General features: G+C 31.2%; 1 protein-coding gene across 2 annotated transcripts in view; it reads right to left on the reverse strand.

The window, feature by feature from the left end:
- Positions 1–1,049: 1,049 nt before the first annotated feature.
- The window catches only part of LOC142318429 (uncharacterized), a 202,635-nt gene continuing 188,283 nt past the window's right edge, over positions 1,050–15,401 (reverse strand). For both annotated transcript variants that reach the window (XM_075355018.1, XM_075355025.1), the window contains exons 15-18: positions 13,688–13,880; positions 10,334–10,532; positions 7,038–7,312; positions 1,050–1,745 (exon numbers count right to left, since the gene is read on the reverse strand). In XM_075355018.1, coding sequence (XP_075211133.1) covers positions 1,430–1,745; positions 7,038–7,312; positions 10,334–10,532; positions 13,688–13,880 — 983 coding nt within the window. In that variant the 3' untranslated portion in view covers positions 1,050–1,429. The remainder of the gene's footprint in view (positions 1,746–7,037; positions 7,313–10,333; positions 10,533–13,687; positions 13,881–15,401) is intronic.

A 15,401-nucleotide genomic window follows, 5' to 3' on the forward strand; every position in this document is an offset into this window, starting at 1 on the left:
AATTTGTTTTGGTGGCCATTTTTTTTTATTATAGTGCTCATTTCTATCACAACTATCCCACTTGCACAAAAAACATGGATATTTGGTATAACCACTTTGGTGTCCAAAAAACAAAGAAAGTACCTTTAAATCACCACAAATTGCCCAATCTTGCAGTTATTTTTACATAGATTTGAATACTAGATCGTAGATACCGGTGTTCTTTGGTGGTTTGGTTTCAATTAACCACACATCTCAGGAGTGGTCAACTTAGACTGCAGAAGACTACACTTCATTTATACTCATAAATTTTATCATCCTCTTAAGTATTATCTGAATGGTTACCGGAGGCTAAACAGGAAAAAAAATTGCCTTATCTTGATTCTTTTACCAAAGTTTAATTAAAAGTAATTCAAAATCTTTAGTCCTTTCAAATGAACAGAATACCCACTGGTAAAGAACCACACTTAGTTCTATTATGCAGAGAACTGTCTTAAATCTCCTTTTCGACGAATCAATGAAGTCTCCATTTAGAAACCTTGTAGTCAATGTGGAATAGTTCCATGAGTCCAGGTACATCATTAGTAAACTTATGCATCTTTTTCAGAAAAATATTGAACAAAGTCTTTTTCTCTGCTCCTGAACCACTAAAAAGTAGTGTTCAGTAACAGTAACATGAAAATAATCAGACATCTAGTAACATGAAAGTGGCTATATGTACAGTTATGTTATAGATTTATTACTTCTTTTAACTTCTTTATCATAAATCCAATATATATATATATATATATATATAAATTCAGAATATCAACTTCTTACATTTTCAACCTTAAAAAAATTATGATTGTTAATTTAAATAACATTTTTACAAAATAATGCTTTATAGTAGGCATACATCATCAAATATAGAAAAAACAACAAATGGTGAGAAAATCTTACATGATGGAATTTTAAAAATATTTTTTCCAATTTTGGTGCCAAAAAGTCCATTGAAATCACTGATTAGGCTCCACACAATTTTACCATCGCAGACCTGTGTAAATGAAAAAATGTTTTAATTTGAATTTTATCAATTTTCCCTTTCTCCTGTTAGCGCCTGATACAACAGTTATTTCAGGAAAATTCACAAATATTTTACAATAACAATCACTAAAATAACAGAATTGTCATTCTTACTGAGAAAAAAATTATTTTATTAACTTTAAAAAAATATCGTAACAGGCAATTAACTAAACATCAAAATGAACGATTACATCACAATACACTAATCATACAGCATAATAAATTATATTATCCTAAAGTAATTAACCTACACAAAAATAATATATGATGACTACAATCATTAAAACTACCTTGCTATACATAAATAAAGGTTCAAAATAAAACAATAAAAAAAACACAAATGTTGAAATATTTCCACTTTTAAACAAACTCTTATTTATCAGTTATGTCAAACCGTTAATAACTGCTCATCTTTCTGTCCTATTTCAGTTCGGTCATCATCATCATCAACAGTCTCATATTCAGTCTCCTCTAATATAAATATCGCTGCTTGTTCATGACCAGTGGGAGTTTTCAAGGCTGTGTGATGTTCTTTCTTTTGATGAGCTACAAGCGTCTGTTTCAAACGGAATGCACGACCACAATCTGTGCACTGGAATGGCTTCTGACCGGTGTGAATCAGCTTATGGCTTTTTAGTGCAAATGAACGTCTAAATGCCAATCCACAGACATCACAAGGATAAGGTCTTTCATTACGATGAATCCTGTAACAAAATAGAAATTTCTATTTGATACTATAAAATATTCTGTAAAAGCAACGAAAATTGAATATCAAATACATCTACATCAAAATTAGAAAATGTAACTTCAATATTTTATGCATCCATAATAAATCATATTTTGAAGAAAAACAATTTACTTTTATTAAAATTATTTACAATATAACTGGATGAATTTATTTAGTTTGTACCCACAGGAGGTCACTTAACACCTCCCTGTTAAATAGCTACAATTTTTATTTGGAATATTATGATGAGCAATTGAAAAGTCCCAGACTTTAGTATGGTACCTGAACCCAGGCAATTGAATGAGCAGTAATGATGTAGATCATCCAAATATCCAGCCTATAATACAATAATTTTAAAATTAAATTACCACATAGACATAAATAAATAATGATAAAGTAAGCAACAAATCCTATGACAATACAAAATAATGTTTTATAGAAAACTCCTTGCTTCTGTTGGATTTTTTGTTTACTCTGTTTTTTTTTTTTTTTAATCACAGGATAATTTTTAATCCATGTTTAATATCCTTAAATTAAAAAAAATAATAAGTCCATCATCTTAATTAGCTATCAAATATAGGTAATAAAACAAGAAACAATAATATTTCAGACAAAGAAAAGAATTAATACTAACTAATAACTAAAAGTAAAAATTAAATGAAAAAAAATGTAACTGTTATTTATTTTTATTGAAAAGACCAACATTTTAAAAATTAAAAAAATAAATAGAAAATGATATATTTCTTTGTGAGTATTATCAAACTAAATTAATAACTTACAATTTTACAGTCAACAAATAAAATTCATTAGGCATTTTTTAATTTCTTTGAACAAAAACTCACAAATTAAAAATCCACACTAGCAGTATATGTTAAATACACACTTCTGAAAACCAGCTTACACTTATTTTTAAATGCTAGATGTTTCAGTGGTTAAGCAATATGTGTACATTGGTACACATAACACAATCATGCCTCTTATCTTAATCAGTAGATAAACAAACAGTATTGCATGCTCAATATACTCAGCATAAAATTACAGTAACAACTGCAAAAATAAAATAAAAAATACAGAAATTATATCAAGTAAGATGATCATGCTGGTTCAAATAAGTGTGCCTAAGTGCACCTTTCATTATTCAGGACTTATATCGCTGGATCATTAATATCTTTAAATAAAGTTCTTGTTAGTCTGATCAATACATATTTTATTCAATTTATAACAGATTTACATAAATTTCACTTATTTAAGTATTATATGATTAGTAAATTATCTCATATTGTTAGGTTTAAAATGGTGTACATGTACAATATTAATGTTTAAAACGTGTTATAATTAATGTATTTATATTCAGTTAACCTTTTAAGTTACATGTTTTACTAATTGATTTAGACTAACAATACTATTAGGAAAGAAAAAATATATAATATAAAACAGCTGTTGAACAAATTTAGAAGAAAAGAGTTAGTTTATTTACAATTAATTAGGAGGATATGAAACTGAACACATGCAGCCCATTAGCCACACTTTAGGGCTACTTGAGTTAGAGCATGCAGGGGAAGATGTCGTTCAGAGTATCCTCTGGATGTAGAATGGTCTCATCCAAGGTGGTAATAGTGGTTGCAGGAACACCACCAATAGACCTGCTGGCAGATCAGGCAGAATGCCTGCGAGGGAGGGGGAAGATGGAGATATATGATGTGCTGAACCGATAGCAGAGCAGGTGGGAAGCATCCACCAAGAGTAGGTGGACCTTCCGGCTGACTGTACTGATTGCGCTGTGGGTGGGTCGGGGCTTCAGTGAAATTAATTATGAGCTCACCCAGTTCCTGACTGGCCACAGCTGCTTCCAGGCATACCAGTTCCAGTGTGGGCATAGCAAGAACAATAGGTGACCATACTGTGGTGTCCTCGATGATGCCAAACACATTGTTTTCATGTGTGTTAGGTAGGCGGATTCGAAGGCAAGGTGTGCCTACCTTGCCTTCGAAAGGCAGGGTGATGGGCCCTCTTGGATTGTAATGGTGAATCCATGTTTCAACTACTGTCAAAAAATTTCAATGAAATTCAAGAGAATTATATTTAAATAAGTCTAAATATCCTTGAGAAGTGTTCAGTTGAATGAATTTTTGGTCGACTGTTAACAAACACAGCAGCCATCAAGTGTACGTTACATGTATTTAATAGGTTAAATAGTTTAAATGTGTTTAGTTTTTGATAAAATCTATTTCTCAAAATATTCGGTATATATAATTGTGAAATAAATAATACAGATAACTACTGCAGGTAATACAAATTAACATGCTGGTCAATTACTACCTTAAAGAATCAAAAGTAATCTATGGAAATCCTTCATTAAGTAATTATACATTACTTAATGTAATGTATAGTTACTAATGTACAGTATGTACAGTCTATATGGCTGGAAAAAGAAAATTCCATGACCATCACTGCAACCAATTAAAAAGGTTAGTTTAACCCTCGAATGCTAGAATGCACGTAAATTTTTCATAGACTTTTGTTTTAACTTCATTCCTTTCTCCTCTACACGTGCTAGAGGCCCCCACTTCCAGCAGTGCTCTCCCCTGTCAGTTGAAATTAAGACGCTGTGATCGTACATGGTTCATGTGCTAGTGTTAGTTTCTCAGATTCTCTTTCTGTGTCTCTTTGCATCAAATTTATGTGTCTAGTAACTGGAGAAAAGTTTTACACATCAGTTTTACATATCGATAATGACAGTGTACAGTATTTTTTATGTCAATCTTAAATACACTATGAAAATATGGAGTTTTTCACATGTAATTCATGGTCTAGTGATCAAGATGTATAAACATAAATGTCACTGCCTGACGATGATGATTAAGATATTGTGTAAGGAAGGGGAATTAGAAAAAAGTGATAAAGATGTTTTAGAATTTGAAAATTTTTTTGACAAGGATGAATACATCAGTGACAAAGACCCAGATTACATACTAGACAACCTTGATGAAAACAAACAAAATATGCAACTGATAAATTACACTGAGGACAATATAAAAAATGAAAAACTTCAGATCACGAAAATAGGAGGAAATGATTTCATTGAATTTTAAACTAAAATCAAACAAGCAAAGGATGAACAAAAATAATGAACCTAATAAAACTGTAAAATCTATCATAATCAAATCTGATACTCCTCCTGACAGCTATGAATGATTATGTGTGGCAGACCCAAAGATACACTGAAAAAGTTCCAGTCAAAAATATTGTTCATATTACACCACGACCAGCTCTAGGTGCCCAATTGATGAGTGAACCTAAAGAATCTTGTAGAATTTTTTTTAGCAACAAAATTGTGCAAAATATTATTATTAAGCTCACTAATAAAGAAATTTCTGTGAAGTAGACAACATGCAAAAATCCTGACGATGGTTCATAGAAAAATGTAAATATGGATGAAATAAATGCTTTTTTTGGTTTGTTCATATTATCAGCATCTCTATAAAACAATCATCTCCTTATTAAGTTATTGTTTGATACAATTTTTAGCGGTGAAAAATTTCAGGTAGCAATGTCAGAGAGGCGATTTACATTTCTATTTGAATATCTGAAGTTTGATGACAAAAGAATGAAAGAGGAATGTAAACAGAAAAACAAGCTTGCCACCACTATCTCTGAAGTATAGGACATTTTTACTGACAAATGCAAGGTGAACTTCAAACCTAGTTACTTGATATTTGATGAGCAATTGGTGGGTTTTTTTGAAGAAAATGGCCACTTCATATGTATATTCCGTCCGAGTAAGCCGATTAAAATGGAATCAAAATCATAATGATGTGTGTCAACAGTTCCAAGTACATGATAAATGCAATGCCATACTTGGAAAAAGGCACTGTTCCCAAAAAGAAGCCGGTCAGTCATCTATTATTTTGTCAAAAAGCTAATGCAGTGAACAGTATCAGGCTCAAATAGGAATATTACAGTGGATAATTGGTTCTCAAGTGTACAAACGGCAAAATTTCTTTTGCAAGAATGCTATCTGACGATGGTCAGGACAATAAAATCTGGTCATGAACTGCCAGGAGACTTCAAAGATTTGAAATACAAAAATTGTGAAGTTGGAAGCTGCATGTTTTTATTTCATGGCGATGTTACAGCCGTTTTTTAAAAAGCTAAAAGCAATAAATTAGTTATGTTGATATCAACAATGAATCCAAGCAGCGTAGTGAATGATCAGATGAAGAAACCAGAGATAATTACACACTACGAAAGACAGTATTGATGCATTTGACCAAATGAGTCAGAATATGAACTGCGGGCAAAAAACTAAACGGTGGCCGCTGTGTTTCTTTTATAATATGATCAAAATAATTTGTGTAAATGCATATGTAATATATTTACACAACTTTTATGCAACTGCCACCAGCGTCGATGATACATGAAAACCTTTCTCGTGTTAAAGAGTTCATGCTAAAATGTACATGAACTGTCATTACAATGGCTGAAAAGAAGATTGGAAGAAAGTTGTAATTTGTCTTCTGAACTGAAGAAAGATCTGCATAAAGTTTTGACGATTCAGAAAAATCCAGCTGAAACTACAAATCAAATAATTTATAACTCAAAGAAAAAATAATGACGATGACATACCATGGCTGTGGTAATGTATGGGTGAACATTTTATTTATATCATAACATTTTATTTCTATCTGATAAACATTCTTATTGTAAATTTTTTTATTTATAGAGAAATAAAATGTTATAAATATTAGATTAATTTATAGTTTTTATAATGTTGCTTTACTTTTTTAATTAATCTATTATTTCTTATTAATTAACACTAGTTAGATTTTTAAAGTATTTTATGGAATATGAAACATAAACAGTGAAAAACAAAGAACAAAATGAAGCATAAATACTATTTACTATGATATAATGTTTTCCGTAATTTTTTTACTATTACATTATGAAGTATCTACATTTAATTTAATTACTGGTATGTATTATTTTTACTGATGTTTCAATGTAGTAGTATAATTTTATTATTAAATGAACTTATTTTCACTCATTGTGCCACTTTTACAAACCACGTAAATTTTACACCTTTAATTAATTAAATTAATTAAGTTACAACATCTAATAACATCAGTCTTTTTTACGATAAGATGAAATGCTAGACCCTAGCCAACATTTGAAGTCCAGAATTAAATAAATAAAAAACCAGCATGATTGCTTTCTCACCTGTAATAAATATTATCAGTTGTCAAAATTTAGTAGATTCTAAAATACACACCTTGAATGATCAAGTAAAACAGCTCGGGTATGGAATGCACGACCACACACCTCACACATGAAGGGGCGCTCTCCAGTATGAGCTCGTACATGGTTATTCCTCTCAGTACAATCACGAAACTTTTTACCACAGAACTCACATAAGTATGGTCGATCGTTTGAGTGGAGTCGCATGTGCTTCATCAGACCTGCTCTATGTGTGAAACGTTTATCACACTCCGTGCAACCATATTGCTTCATTCCATTATGTGCATCACAATGAGCCTGCCATGCGCTCTGTAAAAAAAAAAAAAATTGTGTCAGATGTTCTTTACTTTATTCTCAAAATTTATAGGTAGGTATAATATCCCTTAACCCACCGGGTTGGTCTAGTGGTTAAAGCGTCTTCCCAAATCAGCTGATTTGGAAGTCGAGAGTTACAGCGTTCAAGTCCTAGTAAAGCCAGTTATTTTTACACGGATTTGAATACTAGATCGTGGATACTGGTGTTCTTTGGTGGTTGGGTTTCAATTAACCACACATCTAAGGAATGGTCGAACTGAGAATGTACAAGACTACACTTCATTTACACTCATACATATCATCCTCATTCATCCTCTGAAGAATTATCTAAACGGTAGTTACCGGAGGCTAAACAGGAAAAAAAAAAGAAAGGTATAATATTCCTTACAGACAAATTTGTTAGCCAGTCCATTCCAGGTGTGTGCTTGCAGCATATAAGCAAGGTCCCATATCACAGACATGTCAAGATGTATGAATATAAATCTTTTACACATAAAACTTATGTAATACAGTAAATATAATCTATTAATGTATTATGCTCCCTTACCATCAAATAAACCTCATGAATACTAATTATTGGTAAGAGACCTTACATATACAGCAAAATATATTGTAGGATAATACCATAACAAGCAAGTATTTATGGAGAAGAATGTAAGTGGGTATCATTGGAAGTGGATTTTATAACAATACAATGATAGTTGAAAGGTGACAGCTTTCAGTAGATGAGAGAGCTAGCTGATTAAGGGTTAAGATGGACTGAACAAAAACACTTATTAAAGCTTATGTTTCTAGCTAAAAGTTAGAAAACTACAAATGTAATCTATTATTTAATTTTTTATTTTCTTAAGATGTGATTTCATTATTTCCCTAAATAATACTCCAGTTATATCTTTGGATTGAAACTGCTTAAGAGAAGGTACCATATGACAGTACAAGTACCATATGACAATCTGTAAGTTGGAGTATGAACTCAAAATTTTAAGAATAATGAAAGCAACTACATAAATACTGTGTAAATTAACTGCAGGAAATCAACAGGAATATGACCAAGGTATCTGGTCAAGAAATTTTAAGATAATTATAAACAAGATAATGGAGATGGAATAAAGGTAATGTATGGAGGAAAAAGAAAGGAAAATAGTTACGATATTAATATCACCATAGTGAAAATTATTTTAGTGAGATGGGTGTAAAAAACCACATTACATCCTACATGCCTTTCTGTTCAGAAGAAAGATAAAAGAAAAAATAAACATATAATAATTCTTAATATATATATATATATAAGAAATAAATGACTGAATAAGGTATGTAAGAAGTGATGAAAAACTAATAATTAAACAAAGCTGGAATTAATAAAAGTGAAGGTAAGGAAAAAATTCAATAAGTATTCACTTCAACAGAGAAACAAAATAGTATACCGGATTTCACAATTACCCATTGCACTTTCTTAGGGCTTTAACACCTGTGAATTTAAATGAAGGAAACAGTTACAGATAACAGAGGGAAATGTACTGCTGGACACATCTTCCATGCTTTATAATGTGCTTACCACTTTTGTAAATACCTAACAGAAGAATTTATACATGGCAAGTGACTAAACAGCATTCAATAGACCATTATATGGACCATTTCTGATTAATCTGGGTATAGCAGGATTAAGTGAGTTCAAGAAAGAAATTTCCTGATTGGAAGAATAAGTTTGGTTTTTTTACCTACATGTTGTAGGTAACGCTGCAACTTACTAGTATATAAAAAAAAATTGTAATCAGCTGAGTCAGTAAGAGGATCATGCAAATGATACTAGTGGAGCATTGAAGAATATATTTCATGAGTGGTTCCCTCTGAGCTCAATCACAGAGCCCTAATATGGAACTTTATGTATGGGTTATGTAGTAGGAGTTGTGAAAGGAGGTTAAGCTATCTTTGTAAACAGTGTAGTTGCACTCAATGCAGCTAAGAATGTACAGGATATTAATACCACGTTTGATGAGACAATGGTAGTGGTAAATGAGTGGCTTCTAACATCTGTCTAGGAATTGGTCTGTTACAAACCAAGGGCATCAGCATCACCAAGGTAGTGTTCATAACTACCAGGAAAAAGCAGGAGAACATCATCCTTATAGTTGATGGGGAAAGAACAGTACAACAGCCTTCCAAGCGTTACCTAGAAGTGACGTTGGATATACCCTTATCCTACAAGTACCACTTAAAGCATACCAGATCCACAGCTGTTATGCTTAATGTGTTCATCAGCAAAAATATCTTGCAATGAACAATAAAGGACCTATCATTGAGAAGTACAGGATGCTCAGACAAAAAGGTGATAATATAAAGAAAAAAAAATTGTGAAATTGTGGAAATGGCAAAACCATTGGAACAACATGCGAAGGTAAGATTGAACATACTACTCCATCACTGACATTAAATTGAATATCTCTTAACACAAACACTGGAAGTAGTTATATAAATTTAAAAGTAATTTTTACAGTTGCTTATAGGCTATGATGGGAACTAGGCATTCTTTTTCAGTATAGCCTATAAGAGGCATTGAACTGACTGCACTGCAGTGGTGTAGCTGAGAATACAGAACAGTTTTTAACAAGGAATGTATTTGAAGTAAGGAAGTAAAGGAGAGGTATTTTGTCAGAGATAGGAAACTCTAACCTTCAGGAAGAAAGAAATAGTGTACTGTGATGTAATGCAGTGGAAGAGTTCAGCTGTGCCTTTCACATGAAATAATTAAAAACTGTGGTTCTGTGCATGTCAAATCATCTCAAGGATAGTGGTTTTTGTAATCTATCACACTGGAATAATACTTTATTCCCAGTCTCTTTTAAGATTCTCATTCTTTCCATAAATAAAAAAAGTAAAAGAAATAACTATTTCTTATCTAATGGTTGCAAAAGTCCAAAACTGTAATGCCTATTCAGATGGATAAAATTTTTCCATTCCTAGATATTTTAATAAGAAGTATACACACATTATTAAAGAGGTAACAATAATTCAGACCTTAAAAGCAAAGGTTTTGCCACAGGTATCACACATGTAGGGCTTAGCAGTTGGAGTACCAGGTGCATGTTTTATTCGCATATGAGCCTCAAGTGTTTCCTCACTGCTATAATGACGTTTGCATTTAGGACACTCAATTTTTCGTTCCTTCCGTTCCTTATAATCTTGCTCAGAACCTGTTGTTCCTTGCATTTTTCTCCTGTAAAATATACATCTTCAAATTAGACTTTAATAAAATCAGCTAAAACTGTACGTTAACTAAAGAGTGAAAATCGATAAAACAAATATGACTGATACAAATATGAATGATAAATACGACTGAATTTATGACAAGTACAAATTTCTTAAAAAAACTGCATTCTAATTTAATATAAATAACTTAATGGCCAAAATTAACCAAAAACTTATTTTTATTCCACTTTTATAAGATTCCACTATTGCAGTCTAAACCCCACAAGTTCAACTTGCTGCTTTGATAAATTTAAATCATGAACTAAATCCTAAAGTTCAAGTTGTTGAATTAAATGAGAAGATTTCTCATCAGTTACAGAAAGAAATTCTTCAACATCCTCTACATCATCTGCTTCATTTTCAGATTGTTCTTCTAGCACTGTCAGATAAGATGGTGGTACAGGTATAGGTAACTCCTCTCCGTGTGGTATCAGCTTTAGAGCTGAGGATACATCTGCATATTTTATGAACTTTCTATTTTTGAATAAAAATCCAAATATATCTGTCATACAAAAGTAGCAGTCAGTAAGTGGTCCTTAGGTTCACAGCAAATGGTAGACTCGTCATTTCCCCTTCAACCATTCAATTAGAGTTACTGAGCACAATACACAAATAACATGAGACGCCCAGATTTTATCTTGATAGTCTTTCTTTGAGATTTAGGTGTGAATTTAGTGTAGACATAGCAAAAATTGTCTGGATGATTTGTGAACATCCATAAACATTTGCAGAAGCCATGTGTTGTAACAAATAAAAATGAGAAAAATGATTTTTGTATATAAAGAATTGATGACAATATAGCAAAACACTAAGAACTTTGTGAAAAAAAAGACACAAAGTATAAACAACTGAAGCCAGACTGAATAAGATTTTAAGCTATGTAGTACGCAACAACAGATGTCAGTATGACATCATACAGACATATTTATATGTGTCTACTTCTCATGACACAGTGTGCATACATATATAAATATATATATATATATATATTTTTTTTTTTTATGTATGCATATCGTTTAAAGGTAAAAACACAGAAACTATTCTTAATTGTAACCAGTAGTTGATCAAAATGAGTTTATTAAAAAAAGTTTTACAAATTTACGATTTATGTAAAACTTTTATGTGGTAACACAATTTCAATAGCATTGAAATATTTGAAATCGGCATCCAAATCACACTGAGAAAAGTTTTATAACATGTTAGATACAAATTTTGTGTTGACTATTGTAATATATTAAAATTAAGAAAATACTACACATGACTGCATTAAAATGTAGCATTAAAAAATAAAAAATGTTTACTCCTGAGAAAGGCTTCCCTATATCTATTTAAATTCTGTTATACTTTGTTTAATTATTAACATTGGTAACAGTTAGAGTAATATCCTGAATTAACTCTCCTGAATTTCTTGATCTCCATATTAGAACATTTTCATAAAAAAAAAAAAAAAAAAAAAACAGCAAAAAGTTTGTTCAAAAGTTTAGATTCATTTCTTTTTTCCAACTTTTTAAAAACTTTACAAAACAAATAACTTTTTAAAAATTAAAAGTGATTTAAACAATTCTCAATTTGATTTTCTGTGCTCATTTCATAGTCCGGATGATAACAGAATTCATTAATAAAATATTCAATGAAAAGGTTGTTGATTATTTTGTTAGGAATTTTTCTCACGGGGTTAATTTTATTAATCACTCTTACTTAAAAAGTTTCTATGTTTACCATTACAGTCAATCTAGTCATAATTTTCAGATTCAGATTTAAGTCACTAAAGTATCATTTCAAAATAATGGAACATCTGATCACATATGATCATAGTGTTCACTGATAAACAGAAAAATTCCTAGTATCAGTGAGGAACCACTTTCCTTTATTCTGTACATAAATGATATGCCTCAACTAATCAAAAGAATATGATAATTACATAACAGTTACTAACTGGATAATACTTCACTCCACAGCTACAGCAGAAATATAACAGTGCCAATTACCAAAAAAATTGTAATTTAACCATAAAATATTTTTTGAGTCCAACTTTAATAATAAACTTTTTCCTCCAAAACATTTCAGCAAAACTATGAAAATACTGAATTACACCTTGAACTCGAAACCACTGAAAAACATACTGGGAAATTATACACAACAATAAGGAGAATGCATTTTGTTTAAGGTAATTACTTATAGTTCCACAGGACAAGGCTACTTAAGAATATATATTATACCATTTACCCTAAATCGTTATTTGAAGTAGATGTTGAGAATCAAAAACTAAAAAATGCATGAGTCATCTATTGATTTCAAAAAAATATGTAATATGTAATACAGGCTGTTGTTGAATCTCATGTAAGGGCTCATGTCAATATTTTTTTTTGGTAATATATTCTTTTTTAATCATTTATATTTCAATAATTATACTTTTGCTGTATTAAATTTACAATTCCACAGCAGCTATTATGCTGTGTAATTCTAAAAAAATATTCAGTTCGTCTTCAACTAGTTACATTTGGCTTATCAAACACCAGCATCCAAAATATCCCTCACAAGGATTTACATTTGCATCCATGTAAAATTAAAATATAGTAATCATTAATATATTATGTAGAACACCAAATAATAACAACATTAATAATAAAAGAATTCTTTATTTATTTAACAGGCACTAATTATTCAGTACACTAATCAATGATGAAACACACACTTTCTGTCTAAATGGATATGTCAATAAATGAAACTTTTGGTATTTAGGAACAACTAATCCTTATAAAATACATCATGTACAGTCATAAATAAAGCATGAAGATGTAAAATATATAAATATTATTCTTGACTAGGTTGTGTTACAACACTTAAAATGTTTTGTTAAGTGATACAATGATCATTATAATTTAATTATAATGACATTTGCTTTATTTTAATAATTCACAAAAAACATCTAGATTCAAAATAAAATAGATGATTACTTAAAATAAAGGCAATTTATACTTATGCTGTAATAGAACAGAGTACACAACAGTAATAATGCTATCTGTTAGAATTCTGACAGTTTCTAAATAAAAACACCCATATATCTGCCTGTAAAATTCCAAAATAAGATAAACTTTTACAGTCTAAAAACTCAATAATTACCTTTTTGAATGTGCAAGGCAGTTTTCAGAAAAGTCTGGATCACAATCTTTGCAGTTACTGTACTGCTGACATTCTGAATGATGCTGTTTTCGATGCATACTCAAGTATGTGTAATGTAGAAACTTTTTATTACAAACCTCACAAAGAAAATACTGTGGTACAGTAAATTCATCAGGCATCACAGCTTTTTCTTCTAACAGGTTCAAAACACAAAACCAAAAATCAATAAAGGCTTAAACAGCTTTTAATATTAGCACAACACAAATATTTTAAATTGCTCTATTTCGTCTCTAGAAGAATAACTTTCCTACGTTATTCCCTATTCATAATTACATCAAAAGACTACACTAGTGTTAATAAAAAATGGGAAAAGATTAATTAATATTGAGCTTATCACACAAAAGAGTTAGGTGTGGACTGCTGACATGTTATATCAATAATACTTGAAAACGATGTTTGAATTGTGTTACCTGAAAGATCATAATTAGTATTTGCACTCCGGCAGAAAAGAATATCATCATTAACATAATTTCATATTACTACAATTTGGATGGAAAAACACTTGCAGAAAGTGTAAAATTGTATTACATACATGTTATGTAATGTATCACAAATGAATAATAATTAGAATTCAGCTATTACACATCAGGGGACTGGACATGTATATAATGTACAAAAATAAATTAATAAAATTTGCAGTAATTATTTCAAATGTTTTATATTATTAGGGCTCAGAGATTATTATTAGTACCCATCTCTAATGGTAGCATCCGTAACAGGGGGATCTGAGGCTACCCCACCAACCTCTGAACTCTTGAATAACAGATAGCTATCTGTTATGGATACTACCATAAGAAATGGGTACCTATGGAGAGATCATACAAAGGAATAATTAGTTTGAAGATTACTTTGATGATTAGTCTACCCCTTCAGTAGCTGATGATAGCACTAACTTATTGGTAGTTGTTACAGCCTGAACAACAGAAACCAAAAGCTTTCTTTTGGGGTTGACATCCCCACAGTCCTAGCCTATACAGCTTTTCTTCCCACTACACACCAAGTTGTTAAACCTTTTACACCATACATGTATACCACACCACACCACACCACACCACAAACACTACACAGATAACAACATATACTCTTACTCAGCAACACGACATCTTACACTTACAGTGTTTATTTTACAGTGTGGTGTTTTGAAAACTTATGAAACGCAACCATGACCCAATGTGGAAACTATCATGCCAAAGGGTGGATGACTACATAGTGAGTCTCAATGTCCTCTGGGCACCTGGGTAAACCCAGTTGTATGAAGCCCTAGCTCCAGTATGCGCAAACTCTGCTGGAGTGATCTGTCATATCGCTGGTACTCATGGGAACCAGATGTCAGTCCTAATTAATAATCCTTCAGTGGCTGTTGGTCAACTTGAAAAAACTTTGAAGATTTGTCTAGTGCTAAGGAAACAAAAAAAGTTACAGAGGGGGTTAAATTTTTGTGTACAACATTTCTTGTAGTGAGGTACAATGAGGAAGGTAAATCCTTTACTAAGGTTTCTCCCTTCCTGATAAAAATAAGTGCGTCATAACAGCCTGTGGGTCTCCAAAATCTATTAAGAATCTTAGAAGTGGCTTGAAGTATACAGTAAAGAGCAATGTCGAAAACTTCTAGTCCTTAAGAACATAGGGAAAGATTGAGTAATAATGAAGCCCC

Source organism: Lycorma delicatula, chromosome 1, assembly GCF_047948215.1.
Source record: "Lycorma delicatula isolate Av1 chromosome 1, ASM4794821v1, whole genome shotgun sequence".
Classification (NCBI taxonomy): domain Eukaryota; kingdom Metazoa; phylum Arthropoda; class Insecta; order Hemiptera; family Fulgoridae; genus Lycorma; species Lycorma delicatula.